The sequence below is a fragment of the Alexandromys fortis genome, unplaced genomic scaffold (genome assembly GCF_014885135.2).
Source record: "Alexandromys fortis isolate MF-2015 unplaced genomic scaffold, M_Fortis_MF-2015_v1.1 scaffold_79, whole genome shotgun sequence".
Taxonomy (NCBI): domain Eukaryota; kingdom Metazoa; phylum Chordata; class Mammalia; order Rodentia; family Cricetidae; genus Alexandromys; species Alexandromys fortis.
Window position 1 is genome coordinate 1,250,632 of NW_026067964.1, and position 15,615 is coordinate 1,266,246.

Below are 15,615 nucleotides of genomic sequence, written 5' to 3' on the forward strand. Positions count from 1 at the left end.
GATCGTTGTCATCAGTGTTCTGTGAGAGATCGGAGGGAGGGAGGAGGACTAGCTTGTGTCACAGTTATGAAGGAAGGAAAATGTTTTGTGATGATGTCTTAACGTTTATTTCTTCTTATTCTCTCTCTCTGTGGCATGACCTAGGTATAGAGATGCAGCCTTATATTCCTATGGTGTTACACCAGCTTGTAGAAATCATTAACAGACCCAACACACCAAAGACGCTGTTAGAGAACACAGGTACCATATGAATGAAATGTTATGGTGAAGAGAAAATGATTTGCTTCTTAAGTTTAAATGAAGATGCGTAGAGAAACCAAAGCAAAGCTAACTTTGAAAATCCAGCCACTTGTTATTATCATGAGTTTGAATTCTTTGTACCAGTGTCTTCGTTTAGCTATGTTCCATAGCCAGTTTATAGGGACACTGAACGAACATTTTTCTACATATTCTCAAGTTCACTACCCTCTAATATGTAGTCTTGCTAAGATCGTTGAGTCATATGAATTTTTTACTGTAAATTCAGAAAGTAACTGGGAAAAGTAAAGACATTTACATAATAGCCAAAAATAGATTATAATTCAGCAACTAATTGGCTCAAAATGTCATATATATTTTGTATTTTATCCTGAAACTTTTTTAAATCAGGGACTTAAGCAGTTCCTAGTGGGGTTTTTATTTTAGAGACTGTTTCTCTTCTGCATTTATGTAAAGCATGTTGGTGTTAAAGAATACCTTCCATACAATAGCACACATAGGGTGATTACGTCTCTTTTCTTCCACGCTCTCAGACAGTTGCTAATGAATATTTCAGCTTCGTTTCTGTTCAGGCACATCTTTATATATTGAGGTAACAATTCTAGCAGTTTATTCATAGTCAATGGGAGTCCTAACCACTATAGTAAGAGAAAGATTATAATAAGGTCTTTCAAATATGAAAGTTTTCCCAGGCATTTTAATTTGGTATTTTTGAATTACATAGTTTTACTTTCATGTAATTGAAGTTTATAATGTTTATTGGTATGGAAGGAAATCTTTTGATTATGGAGCAGTTATCTGGCTGATTGACTGTATGGGTACTGTTTAGTTTAAAGTACATTAGATTTTCTTGCTGAAAAGTTTAACAGTCTATGTATAGAATGATTTTGAAATATTGGCAGATTTTTTTTTTGTCTTCCTAGAATGCAGTACCTATACATGACATTCAGAATGGAAACACTTGGTTATTATAAGAATGTCGTTGAACCTAAAGACAAATTTTTTATTTATCTTTAAATGTGAATGCATAACTACAAATAAATGTTGAGTGTAATGTATACTGAAGTTTCTTGTGGGATATCAGCTGGCGGATGTCTTCCTTTAAAAAAATTGGCTTTCTTTATCAGATTATACTCCTGGCATGGCAATACCTAAGTAATGATAATGCCACTTAGGTTGATGAACTGAGTCAGTATGAGAACCACACAGGATTCGTTAAGTTAATTTTGACACAAGTGGCTATGTAAATTACTGACTTCATTCCTTACCCAAAAGAATGGGTTTTAAACTATTAAAATCACCATATGTTTTAGCAACTTACCATATTCTCAATATCCCCTGAGGCCAATTCCTTAGTGTGTTGTATTTGCTTTTTCCAACTAGTATATCCTACACTGAACTTTTTCAATGGACCATCATCTGCTTTCTCGCATGTTTCATTGGATTGTTCATACTTGCCTGTTTAATGAGAATGTTGCATAGTTTTGTGTCTTTTGAACATAGGTTTTCTTTCTCTTGCTTCATATGAATCTGCTGAATTTTAGTATTATCTGTGTAGTTTGCTTCAAGTAATCCTTAAACATTTTTCTTTACCCTCCCAACCCCACCCTTTTTTATGAAAGGTTAACCTGTAAGTTTTTGAGAGAACACCATTAAAGCACCTCATGGTTTGTTTTCTGTGTGTATATTTACCCGTTGTGTATGAATGTATTTATATGTATGTACCTTTGAACTGCAAGATGCAGTTCCGATTGCAGCTCTCTTAGCTCTTTGTACATTTATGGAATTCCTGAATTTTGATGGAGAATGTTTGCCCACTACAAGTTTTTTTTTTTGAAAAAAAAAAAAAAACACAATGATGTGCTATGCTATTATTTATTTTGTTTTAGGCCTTTTGTAGCAAAGATTGTTTTTTTTCCTATAGTCCATATCACCTGTCATTACAGTGGACTATCTAAATTTCCTTCTCTAGAGCTTTATCTCATATGGCTAGTGCTGTTACCTGAGTTATTGGAGATTTGTCAGAATGGAGTTTGATACACCGGAACGGCTTTTCAGTCTGCATTCGGTGGACACCATGGTACTTAATATCCAACAATTGATATTGATACAATCAACAAAACCCCATCAATTTGAGAAAAGTTAACTTAAATGTTACCAAAATTTGGGTTAATATCCCTAGGTGATTTTTTAAAGGTTTTAATTACTTGTAAAAAGTGGAGAAATTTTGAATTAATGCAGCTCCAGAGATTGGTGTTTGAATGAACTTCATTTGAATGTAATCACATTTACTGCTAATTATTGGGGGAAGAATCCATGTTCTGACATTCTGAGGGCTCTGAATGAAGATTCTCTTAAGCCCACTCATGTTAATAGCTCATCTTTTTTACCAGTACTTGGCACTTGGTGAGCAGGAAAAACACTTGATGGTTTTGGTGTTCTCTCAATCTTTAGTTACTTTAATTCCTTTTGTTTTCCTTTTTCCAAGAGTATGCTATATATGTTGCTGCCCCTTCCATCAGGGGGTGGTAATAAACAGCACTGGTGAGATCTTATGTTTATTATCATACACAAATTCTGTTGGTTTCTGTTTCTGAGTTATTTGTTGTTTTTTCTTTATTTTTTCTCCTTCCCCCTCATTTGCTCATGTCTTGGTTGGCGTTTGGTGGTGTATAACCGTGATTGCGTTACCTTAGCAATAACAATTGGTCGTCTTGGTTACGTTTGTCCTCAAGAGGTGGCCCCCATGCTACAGCAGTTTATAAGACCCTGGTGTGTATTATTCAATCTTTTTTTTTAATTCATTTTTCTTCACTCTTTCTTTCTCTATCTCACTTTTAGATATATTTTCAGTTGGTTACAAAAATCACAATCCTTAATCATTGCCAACCATGTGACTAATCTTGTCCTATCAGGTTTGTGAGGTTTTTCAGTAGCATCGTCATGTATATTTATTTTATGTTGTGGCTAACGACTAATTGATGCATGGGATAAGATTGTCACATGCTTGCTGTGTTTAAAAGCTTGATTATACATAAAAGCATTTAAATATCCACCAGAAAAATTAAGATGCATGCAAATTTTATAAATTTAGGTTCTTGCATTATATTTCTTTTTTAGAATTAATTTGGAAACTTAGATTGCATTAAATACACGTTTAAATTTGCTACGTACAAATCTTATTTGCTTGTTAATGTCAGAGTTAAACATCTACACCATAAGTGTATAGTAATAGTTTATATTGTGACAGTATAGCCTGTGTTCTGCTTCTTTCAATTGATAATCTTTTAACTCAAGTCATTTTCAGTAGTGTTTAATGGAATACAAGTCATAAAAAAAATTTAAAAAATATTTTGGTAATATACTCTTTGTCTCAGGCTGATTAATAGTTTAAGAAAAACCAGTTGTCTATTTTTTATAGATTCAGTCTATTAAGAAAATGTGAATTTCACTGTTAATACTATTGAGATAAGATGGGTCAGACAAGAGAAGTGAAAGTCAAGCTTCCTGAAAACATAGTATAATCATTATCTCTATTGTGGTGCCTATTCCATTAAATACTGTCTATTAGCATTGTGTTGAACCTGCTTTTTACTTTAAATACTAAACTCAGTTCTGTAATTCAATAGGTGTACCTCTCTGAGAAACATAAGAGACAATGAAGAGAAAGATTCAGCATTCCGTGGGATTTGTACCATGATCAGTGTGAATCCCAGTGGCGTAATCCAAGTAAGATGTTCACAGGGGTTTGTTCTCAGTATTCTGTGTACTACATAAGAGATTTTTAAAGGAAAAATATTTTAAGGCTTTAATTACATTTGTTTATTGTGTGTGGACAAACACATGCCATGGCACACGTGGGGGAGGGGAGTCAGAACAACCTGTAGAAGTCAGTTCTCTCCCTCCAACAGGTGGGTGCTAGAGACTGACCTCAGCTCTTCAGGGATGGCAGCACCCCTGCAGTATTTCTCAAGTCTTACTTCACTAAGTAAGATAGTGATAGCAGACTGTTGTCTTCCCCTGGACCAGGCCTTTTCATGTATGTTTAGAGTTCATTTATTTACTTTGTACATGCCTCCTGTTTATGGATATCAGTTTAGAATTTGAACTTTAAAATAGCAAATAAAATAGAGTATTGAGTTATTTTTTTCAAATTGTTTTAAAAACTTGTTATTTATTCATCCTATTTTATTTCCTAAGTTTGATATCTTTAGACATTTTTAAAATTATAGCTATCATTTTTAATATGTATGGATGTTTTACCTGCATTTTTGTACACCTTGTGTGTGTTTGGCGCCCTTGGAGGCCAGAAGTCGGTGTCAGATCCCTTGGAACTGGAGTTAAATATGATTATGAGTGGCCATATGGGTTCTGGGAATCAAACCTGGTTTCTCTGGAAGAACAACCAGTGTGCTCCCTTAACTGCTGAGCCATCTAACTGCAGCCCTCTCGACATTTAATTATTTAGTGACAGGTTTTATATATGGGAGTTCAATAAAAATTTTCCAGCTGCCAGTTTTCCAGACATAACACGGAAAAAAAAAAACCATTGAATTCTATACCACATGTTCAAAATACAAATACAAAACACATGTATGGAACCCTAAATTAAATACTCAGCATTCATTTGTTCTGTTGATTGGTTGGGGTTTTTGTTAGTTGGTCCTCTCTCCAGACCCTGGTTTGTTCTCACTGTGTGTCGCCTGTGGGTGCTGAGATCTGAATTGAGGTCGTCTGCAGAAGCAACCAGTGCTCCTAACTGCTGGGCCATCCCTTTAGCCATGTATTTAAGGTTTTGTTTACTATCTCAAGATAGTTGTTAAATTTAATCCCCTTCATCTATTTCAAGCTAGCATGTGGTATAAATTCAGGTTGATTCAGGTTGTTTACTTTTTGTTGACTTTATCTGGTACTTTCAGACCATTTCTAATGCTAAATATTTCCTAGACTGGATTGCTTTTGTTTTGTAAATTATAATTTGATATAAGTTACTAGGAGGTAATGAGTTCTAATTCCTTAGTGCTCCTAGTTGACTTTAAATATTGGGGTTTTAGCTAAGTATCGCGACGAGCTCTTAAATTTGCAGATGTGTTTTACTGAATTCGGTAAAAAGAGTAGCAACATAAAATGCCTCTTGCTTGTTACAGGATTTTATATTTTTTTGTGATGCTGTTGCATCGTGGATTAACCCAAAAGATGATCTCAGAGACATGTTCTGTAAGGTAACTAATCAGCATTTATGACTGTTAATACCTAGTTGAAACACTGGAGTTCCTCTTTATTTTAAATTCAGCTTCTTCGGAGCTGTATTGTGATCTTAACTCTTAGCAGAGAACCTGCCTGGCTTGATCTTAAGATCTGGAACTGGCTCAGGACAGTATTCTCCCAGTTAATAACACTAACTCATGTTGTCTTGTTATTGCAATTGTAGAAAATGGCTTGAAGTTCTCAAGATGAACTATCTTGAACAGAGTAAACCTTCACCAGTGCCCTTCACAGGGATTGAGCCTGTGTTGCTTTGTTAGTACTCCCTTCTGATTTATCTGTGGTCTGTTTGTACTCGGCTGTAACAGAGTGAGAAATATAATATGCTTGAATCACTTGAAATTAGTGACTATATTTGCATTCAAAAGCCCAAAGCTTATATATTTATTTCTAAGTTGAAATAACCCAACATTCTTTAGGAAGGAAGGAAGGAAGGAAGGAAGGAAGGAAGGAAGGAAGGAAGGAAGGAAGGAAGGAAGGAAGGAAGGGTGGGTTACCCAGTAGATAGGTTTTATGTTGTTTGGTTTTGACTTTTTTTTTTTTAATATCAGATTTCTCAATATTATTTAGCAACATCATGTTGGTAAAGACGTTTCCTGACTTTTAAATGTAAAGCATAGAGGGTAGTTTTGGTCATTCGTGGGGCCTAGAACTGAACTTAGAAAGTTTGAGATTTACTACTTTGAAATGGAAATCGTAATTAAAATCAATAATGCTTGATTTCTGAAGATAAACAGATCTGAGTTTTTGCCTTTGTTCATAAGGTAATAGTTTTTCACTCTTTGCAGATCCTTCATGGATTTAAAAACCAAGTCGGGGATGAAAATTGGAGGCGATTCTCTGACCAGTTTCCTCTTCCCTTAAAAGAGCGTCTTGCAGCTTTCTATGGTGTTTAATCTAATACACTTAAGCTGCGTCCCAGAATTAGGGGTAAGTTACAAACTTTGGTAATTTTTAGAGTGAAAGTATTTAATGAATATGCCAGTCAAATAATGTCGTGTTGTCCCTGCATCTCCCCCATCCTCCAGGAGTCTTAGATAAGCAGAAATCCTGGTTGATGCCCTGGTTTGACTCTATACATTATTTCATCCCTTTCTTGTTTTCTTTCTCCCTGCATGGGCGGCATTCTCAGTGGGTTCAGTTTTGAAGCCTTACTTTATAATCGTAGATGTAAGCAAGGACAAGAAGCTTTGTGTGTTGTGACCTTTAAGGAAACAAATTTAGAAAATTCTGGAAGTAGATGACATTTAACACTCGTTTGTTAATCACTTAGCAGCTACCCAGAATTCTTTCAAAGTTGTTCACAAATTGGTCTCTTGGTTTGAGGAAGTAGAGGGCCAAGTACTTGGGGCTCTTGGTAGTCTCTGTTCTCAGTGTGAGATGAACAGCTGTGCTCGCGAGGCTCCAGTTCCTTCATCTAGTTATGCTGAGGAGTAACAGTGTGGTATATAGTACGAGAACTTGGTGTGTTTGCCTTACCTACAAAGTTGACTTTACTCTTTGTTTTTTTGTTTGTTTGTTTGTTTGTTTGTTTTGGGGGGGGGGTTCACGACAGGGTTTCTCTGTGGTTTTGGAGCCGGTCCTGGAACTAGCTCTTGTAGACCAGGCTGGTCTCGAACTCACAGAGATCCGCCTGCCTCTGCCTCCCGAATGCTAGGATTAAAGCATGCGCCACCACTGCCCGGCTGACTTACTCTTTGGATAGTATAGTGAGCTAGTAAAAATTCTCCAGGTTTTGAACATGAGACTTACCTATCTGACTAGAAGCCAGCATAGGACACACTAAATGTGTAAAGTGTGTACTATTACCAGATTGAAGTACCCTTTACATCACAAGGGTTTGGGGGTTGTTTTGTTTTATTTTTTTGCTAGCCGCTCGTTTAATCTGAGCATGAAAGATTTCATTATCCAAGTTACCTAACCTAGAAGAGAGTAGAAATGAGTTTATATAGCCTCAGGCTGACTAGGCACTCTGTGAATTGTTCACTTTAGTTATGAATCCTTGGCTTCAGCATTTTGAAGTGTTTTATTTTTCTTAGGTCATGAGAATGCAATAAAGGGAAATTACTTAGCTTTAAAGATTCCACATCGAGCTAGTGAGTCTTAAGTAGTTTGTCATTCTTTAAATTGGTCAGTACCTTTTATTCTTGCTTCTTTATGCTTGCATGCAGAAGCAGGAGAAAGCAGTTGATCATACTTCACTGATGGGTCTGTTAACCTCTGAATTCATATGAACAGTGACCAGAGTGTGGCCTGAGTGGTTTGTAGTATTTTTGTAAAAGGACCACATATCAGACATTGGTTTATGTATTCTAGTAATCTTACTTAAATTTCTTATGTAACAATTTTAAAAAGTCTACATCAGCAAAAATGAAATTGCCTAAGAGTATAGGAAATAACCAATAGGGTTGAAAGGATGACAAATTACAAACATCACGAAGATGAGTGTGTTAGACTGGAGAGACAGCTCAGTGGTTAAGAGCACTAGCTGCTTAGAGGTTCTGAGTTCAATTCCCAGCACCCACATGGAGGCTCATAGCCGTCTGTAATGGGATCTGACACCCAATTCTGGCTTAAAGCTGTACGTGCAGATAGAGCAACTCATATACACAATAAATTTTTTTTTACCCCAGGATTTTTGTTTTGTTTTATTAGGCTTTTTGAGGCAGGGTATCTCTAGCTTTGGAGCCTGTCCTAGAACTCACTATAGATCAGGCTGGTCTTGGATTCACAGAGATCCTCTTGCCTCTGCCTCCTGAGTGCTAGGATTATAGGCGAGTGCCACCACTGTACATGTTAAAAGAAATAAATCTTTTTTTTTTTTTAAAGATGATAGTGGTATTAAATTCTATTTTTGGATATTATTGAATGTTCTGGTCCCAGTAGGACAAAATTAGAATTTATTTTCTTAAACATCGGATATTGTGATTTCATTTTAAGAAAGTAAAGTGACATTATACAGGAAATGTTCAGTTTGCGTGACACCCATTCTGCTAAAAGAAGTAAGGATAAATAACATGCAAAGCAGAATTTATCATATGAAGCACTGTATACTGTATGTCCCCAGTGTGTGTTCACTTTCATATTTAATGCAGGTAACTAACTTGTTCAGTCTCACAAGAACATGGCATGCATGATCTTTGGCAATTTGTCGAATTTCCTAATTTCTTTATAGGTAAAGGTAAAAATCTTCTTTGACTGGTTTTGTGCTTCATTGGCTCTGAAAGAGAGGCAGGTATTAAAGATAAAATTGGTTTTTGTTTGTTTGTTTGTTTGTTTGTTTTTTTGCAGGTCCATCAGTCTTGGAGACTATAAGGGAGCCTCTGCACCCAGGGAAAATGTTACCCTTTACAGGGGGGAAGGGTAAACCAGTAGGGAATACAGTACAATCCCAACCCTACTGGGAGGGGCGGGAGGGAGGTGTTGCCGTCACTGTATTAAGTCGATGTTGGGAAATGTTTTAACATCTGGAGCCTTTGTGGGTGGAAATCTGTCTCCAATTACAACTCTGCACTGGATGTGAAGAAGCAAAAACAATTCAGTCTACTCACAGAACAGTACTTTCTGGAATATTATGGGGAATTGTACAAAAACAAGAACCACATAAACAATGAGTAGGGATAAGAAGGAGGAAAATCCCGTGGTCCACAACAAAGGAAACCTAAGAGTGGGAAGCTACAACAGTAAGGAAGCTTTTTTTCATTAAAGGTTTTTATATAAATTTTCCCACGTTACGGGGCCTTGTTTTGCATGCTGATGAAGAACTACACAAAACTAACAGTTAAAATCAGCTTGCCTTCCCTAGTAGAAGCAGGTTCTTGGAAGTTACAATTTAAGGTACCCCCAAAAAGTTGGAAATAAAACAAAACAAATTTGAACAATGAAGCACCCTGTGAGATGCCAACGAGTCACTCCTTTTACCTTTGCGGGCTGGGCAGGGAGGGAGGAATAAATGGGGTCGGGGTATCAGACTAAAGGTGACATCTAATTTTACATTAAAACGTTAGTGGATATAATTTCATGGTTGTACTTCTTAGATTTAATTTCTAGGCCAACACGTTATCTTAAGGTGCAGTTTAAGGTTCAGGCATGCGCTCTGGCTCATAGTGATTGAAAGTGATGTAAATTAGTGGGACCGTAGCATGCTTGCATCACATAGAGTGCAGTTGGTATCCATTTACCTATGTTGCGCCAGTTTGGGTTGCAGTTTACCAGTTCAATAGCCCTGCATTAAAATTACTTTAAGATTTGTGGATTTTATTTTTATTAAGAATATAGATATATAAAGTACTGTAGTTTACAGCTAGGCCTTGAAATATCTTTTTAGGATCTGTTAGGAATAAGATTGATATTGTATTGTGTGTAACCTGCACAATGTGGAAAGCTGATATACCTGTGCAAAATCTCTGCCTCTGTGCTGTCAGTGTGGTGTGCTTTCTGCATGGTTATATACTACTAGTGATTTTATCAAATTTCAAATTACATGGTAAAAGATCTGTAAAAGGCTGCATAAATATTAGTTGGCACATAAAGACAATTGTAGAAGTTGAAACAGGATTGCTATATTTCAATGTTTATTCCCACTCAACATATTGCCTCTAAGCTTTCCTTTTTTTATTTTATTTTATTTTATTTTTTTGTTCAAAGCATGATCTTAAAGATACGTTTAAGTTAATGGATGTAATGCAGGGTTCCTACACTGTATTGGCGCATGTTGGTGGCCCTTTGTGCCCTAAGTATGCACACAGGGTGCAAGTTCAAAGCTACAGAGTGAGAGTTGGTTTGGATCCTCTTCATTTCATTTGTTTGGCTTTTCTGTTATTTTCCCCCTCTACTTACATGTATTCCTGTGAATAAATCCTTGTTAAGTTAACCCTTTACTTTTCCTTCCATGTGTATTTTCTTACATACTGTGAATGTGAAGACCCTAACTGGTACACTTGATCTTATGTCCATATGAAAGTGCGAGTCTTTATTAATTCGGATTGCCTGAGCAGTGTGTATCCCATGATGATGAAGGAAAATGGAGAGTTTTGGGGGTTTTTTTGTTTTATTTTGTTTTTAGCTCTGCTGGTCAGAGATAAAGCCACGCCTTTCCATTTTTCAATGCTGCATATTTAATCTGCAACAAAATGTTAAGCCATAACAGCCTTTTTATATTTTAATTTGTCACCTTTGCATTGCAGGATAAATACCGAATAACAGTTTTTATATAAGCAGTTGCTCCTCTTTGCATGGTTCTGTTATCTAAAAGTGTTGACTGATAAGGCCATTGCACTGAAGTGTGAGCTGTGTGCGTGTGACTTTATAAATGCAGTTTCAAAACATTTCACATGCATGGTAGCATGCAAAAAGATTTTAGTTGTTGTGTATGTGTTTGTTTTAACATGTTCTTTTACCTTCTTTCCTTCTATTTTGGCTTTGCAAATTTCAGTCTATAGGGCCTGAAATAAAATAATCTACAATGCCCAATCTTTGTTAATTTCAAGCTAGACTTAAGGGTGTATGGCATTTCCTTTTTAATACAGTTACCCTACAGGGAGCTCAAAAATTTGCTTCTTGGGTTGACTTTAAAGCCGGAGCAGAATAACTGTTTTATCCTTAGGTTGTATATGCCATGCAGTGCTTCAGATGCTTTCCAGAACTTAACATAAGAGGTAATAGTCTTGCATAAGTAGCAAATAAGCAACCAGATTCGTCTCTTAACATAATAAAACAAATAGAAAACTTTCAATAAAGTTATATGGACCTGTGATTAACAATTCTGTATTAAGTAAAAGCAATATTGTCACCTGTCTGATTAAGAATATGTCTCCAATTTGGCAGTTATGCAGCACAAAAACAAACAATATTTAGTTTTGTAGTAAATAGATTTGTTTCTAAGTTTAATAACTTTATAATAGAAAATTAAGTAAATATGACTGACAACCTAAGATTAGGGGTATTTTCTAATGTAGTTTTCTTGTTAGGGCTATTGTTTCTTCCTAATTATATTTCAGACAACATAGTATAGCACAGGAATTTGCAAAAGCCACGTAACTTTTTTGTTTGGTTGTGTGTTTTTTTTTTTTTTGAGGTAAACGCTGAGTTAGCATATATTGTTTTGATGAACGTAACACATCATGGGATATATATATAAAGCATCTTAATTCTTGTGGTGCAGTCTTGATAGCTTTGAATGTTGACTGAATGTCTGTGAGATCGTGCGTTTGTCATGGTTACATTCCAGTGTTTCTGCCTCTTGGCATGCTTAAAGCGCGGCTTCCTCCGCCTGCTCCTTTCACACTAAAATGCTGTTAGTGTGCTCAGCTACAGAGATAGCCGCTGCTGAGTGATGTAGATTTTCTACTTGAATATTTTTATGTTGTAGGAACCTCAGGAGGTCAGTGTTTACTGTTTTATATATGCCTTCTTTTCCTGTTTGAGCTTCTCTCTTTGAAGGATTCTAACAGAACAAAAGCTGCTGATCAACCTAAGTTGGAAACAGAAAGTGTGTCTAGTAGCGTTTAAGAGCATACGCGGCAGTTCCATGTTACAGCCCATTAGTTAGCAGTGAACTTAGTGCCACAGGTGTTCATTTCTTCAGGAAGTAATTTTGCTTTTTGTATTGTCTAATCTCTTTATGACTTCATACTGTGTAAGAAAAATCACTTTTGTATTGTTTGTTGGTTATTTCCAAAATAATCAACTTGTAAATATCCTTAGAGCCAGTTCTGATGCTTACATTATTGCTACTTGATTTTGTTATGCAACTTAGATTTCAGATCTTAAAACACTTAACCAAGCCATTACATCTTAAAACAAAACAAGTAGCATACATTTTGTAATTAACATTGATAAACACTGTGATTTTTTTGGTTAAGACTTTTTCATTGATCTGAATTGCTTAAATTGCATATATTGTAAAATAGATTCAGATGTATATTTTAAAATAATTTCAACTGACTTTCCTCTTACTGCTTTGTCTACTCAGTTATGAATATTCAGATACAAGTTTTATCTCAGGTGAATATCCTTGTATCATTTTGCTTTGGTGACATGTTTATAAAGAAAGATCATCATACTTAATAGTCTTGGGAGGTTTGTGAGTTGTTTTTGTTGTTGTTGTTTTTTATGTATTTTATTGATAATCTTCCCAGTTAGTCTGGTGTTCCCTCCCTCCATCCCCCAATTGTTCTATCAGACTGGAGCAATACAGAAAGCTCTCCGCATTTAGTATGCAGATTTATCTGAAATTGAGTCAAGTTTGGTTCTCCTCTTTTCCAGACCCTCAAAATACAAAAGTGGAACCTTTTCTCCCTTACATAAAATTTTCTGCATAGTTGAGGTGCCGGAATTAAATTATGTATTAAACTCTTGTCTCAATTTAACACCTTTGCAGTGAAGAACATTTTTTGCTTCATATAGTTAGTTATATTCATATTGAATATATTAACAGATGCCAGAGCAAAAGCATTCTTCCCCAAGAGAAGAGTGTCGTGCACACCTAAAACCCTGATTCCTTCCTTTGCTAATACTACAGGTGCACACAGATTTGCTTACAGAGTTACTTTTGCAAATATTACAAGGCAGGGAGACACTAATTGTTGCTGCTAGTACTGTTTAATAAAGTGAGTGAGCATTGGAATCTAAAAGGAAGATTCTTATGGTTAACAGCCTGGGATAATTGAGAAGGAAAAAGAGCAGTAGTGGCCTGTGTTGGTAACAATATTATCTAGTATCAATACCATACAGTAGCATTGTATATCAACTAGTGAGTGCACTTTGTAGTGTATTAAATATGGCAATGCTTCTAAGGCCTCTTTCAAGTTAAGTTTCACATGAAAGTTAGTTTCTCTTACCTGTATGCTTTCTGGGTAAGTAGAATCTAGCTTCAGGCTTGATATAGATCTTCTCCCTGTTGGTATTACATGTATGTAGATAATTAATTCTCAATGCCTAATTATTACACTTATTCAATTGTAAGGTATACGCTTAATTACAGCAACTGCTTTTGTGGTTTGTATCCCAGAGTGTATTGTGTTGAAATAAAAAGATGCATAGCAGCTGAATGTATGCATGACTTAGAGGGAAGTTAAAACCGGTTTTCTTTTCCCCACCTCTGTACATTAAAAACTAAGCCAAATCTATTTGCCAATAGTAGATCACTAATTACAAAGCCAGTAGTTTGTCTTTAGTAGGAGTTTTTGTTTGCCATAAGTCACTCTTACTGTGGCTTGGTATTATGCAGGATTATTTCACAGGTATAGTCATCTTGCTCAATGCCTGCTGTAACGTGGTTAGCCTATAAGGCAGTGTTGTTCCTCCTGATGTCCACCAGGTTCCACTATATTTTCCTCTTAACCTTTTTGTCCCTGCTTTCCTATGTGGATATATAACCAAACTGAACTTCATTGTTTTTTTTTTTTAATGGAGATAATATTAGATAATACTGTGTAATTAATTTTACTCAATAGATTATCATCTTAAGAGATGCTTAAATGTGGTAAATCACTTCATATTATGAAAGTTTTACACTTAATCTTCATGCTAATGTTGGGTGCAATAACTTAGTAGTACTTGCTTAGTTATGAATAACTGGATCTTTCTGCTGACAACTTAGGTTGTATGAGTTATGCTTAAAAGCTTTAAATCTGATGTTTCCTGTACCTGCCACACTATGTTAGAATGTGTCCTTCAAACATCCTCCTGCAACTTCTCAAACTGTACTCAATTGATATTTCTTGAAGTCTAACTCTGTGCTAACAGATCTTCATTTTAAATAGAATACGGTTTTAATTTTTGATAAGCTGCTGAATTTTAAAGAGAGTTTTTTGGGGCCACCAAATATTTTGGATCATGCAGAGAATATATATTGTACTGTAGTAATTTTGTATTTACATTTGTATGATGTGACATGATAGACGTGAATGTTAATCACTGCTTGACTATGTTAATAAAGTTGTTTAACTATAGACGTTGCACTCTGATTTTTAATGGAAAGAAATTCTTTCTTCGTCTTCCTCCACTTTGTGTCCTAATAGATTTGGTGGGGTTTTGGGGGTGGGATTAAAGTGTTTTGTGATTTTTATTGTTTTTGGTTTTGTTTTCTTACACATTAGTGAGCTATTGTTATCCAAGCAGCCTTTTTTTTTTTTTGATCACGTACTACAGAAACTTTTGCCTACATTTTAATTAACTACTATTAATGCTTTTCAACTCAAGCTGCAGAGGATAGATGTAATAAGTGCTTTGCCAAAGGAAACGAATAGAGGTGACCCTGTGACGTAAAGAGCTAATCATAGGGAAGACAGTGTAAAAGTGTCCTTTTGTAGCTCTGCTCCTTCAGAAAACTGAGACTTGCGGGTTTGGAAGTTAACACTTTCAAGTCCTTTCCTCTTTAGGCTGTAATCAACTAACGTAATTACATATTACCAATTAAAATGTAAATATATTGATACATCTAGAGTCTGCGCATACGTAACTGTAAAGTGCTCTTTTTAACCCAACTATAAACATTTTAGAACAAGAAGGGGCCTGAGGTGAGTCATTATAGCACAGAAACTTACAAAGTGAAGCTTGGGTTTCTTGGCTTTTGTTAAAAATATTTGACGGAAGCCGGGCAATGGTGGTGCACGTCTTTAATCCCAGCACTCGGGGAGGCAGAAAGAGGTGGATCTCTGTGAGTTTGAGGCCAGCCTAGTCTACAAGAGCTAGTTCCAGGACAGGCTGCAAAGCTACAGAGAAAGCCTGTCTTGAAAAAAATTTGACGTAACACAATTGTGTTGGCGAGGATAAACTATGCATTGGAACTGAGATACAGTGTTCTCTGAAACACCTGGCAGAAGGAATTTTAGAGTGCAAAGCTGGGGAGAAAGGAGTATAGGTCAAGAGGGAACAAGGAAACCTACAGAATCAACTATCCTGGGCTCACAGAGACTGAACCAACAACCAAACAGCCTACGTAGGACTGAGCTAGGCACTCTGTACATATGTTATAATTGTATAGCTTGGTCCTATTGTGGGTCTCCTACAGTGGGAACAGGGGCTGTCTCTGACTCTCTTACAGGCTTTTGGGACTCTACTCATATTGGGTCACCTTGCCCAGTCTTA

The 15,615-nt window shown here is 36.0% G+C and overlaps 1 protein-coding gene across 4 annotated transcripts in view; it reads left to right on the forward strand.

Moving 5' to 3' along the window:
* Tnpo1 (transportin 1) overlaps positions 1-14,477 on the forward strand; it is an 80,984-nt gene extending 66,507 nt beyond the window's left edge. For all 4 annotated transcript variants that reach the window (XM_050153822.1, XM_050153826.1, XM_050153823.1 and 1 more), the window contains exons 20-25: positions 145-240; positions 2,955-3,030; positions 3,888-3,987; positions 5,406-5,480; positions 6,312-6,453; positions 8,815-14,477. In XM_050153822.1, the coding sequence (XP_050009779.1) occupies positions 145-240; positions 2,955-3,030; positions 3,888-3,987; positions 5,406-5,480; positions 6,312-6,419 (455 nt within the window). In that variant the 3' untranslated portion in view covers positions 6,420-6,453; positions 8,815-14,477. The remainder of the gene's footprint in view (positions 1-144; positions 241-2,954; positions 3,031-3,887; positions 3,988-5,405; positions 5,481-6,311; positions 6,454-8,814) is intronic.
* Positions 14,478-15,615: the final 1,138 nt, after the last annotated feature.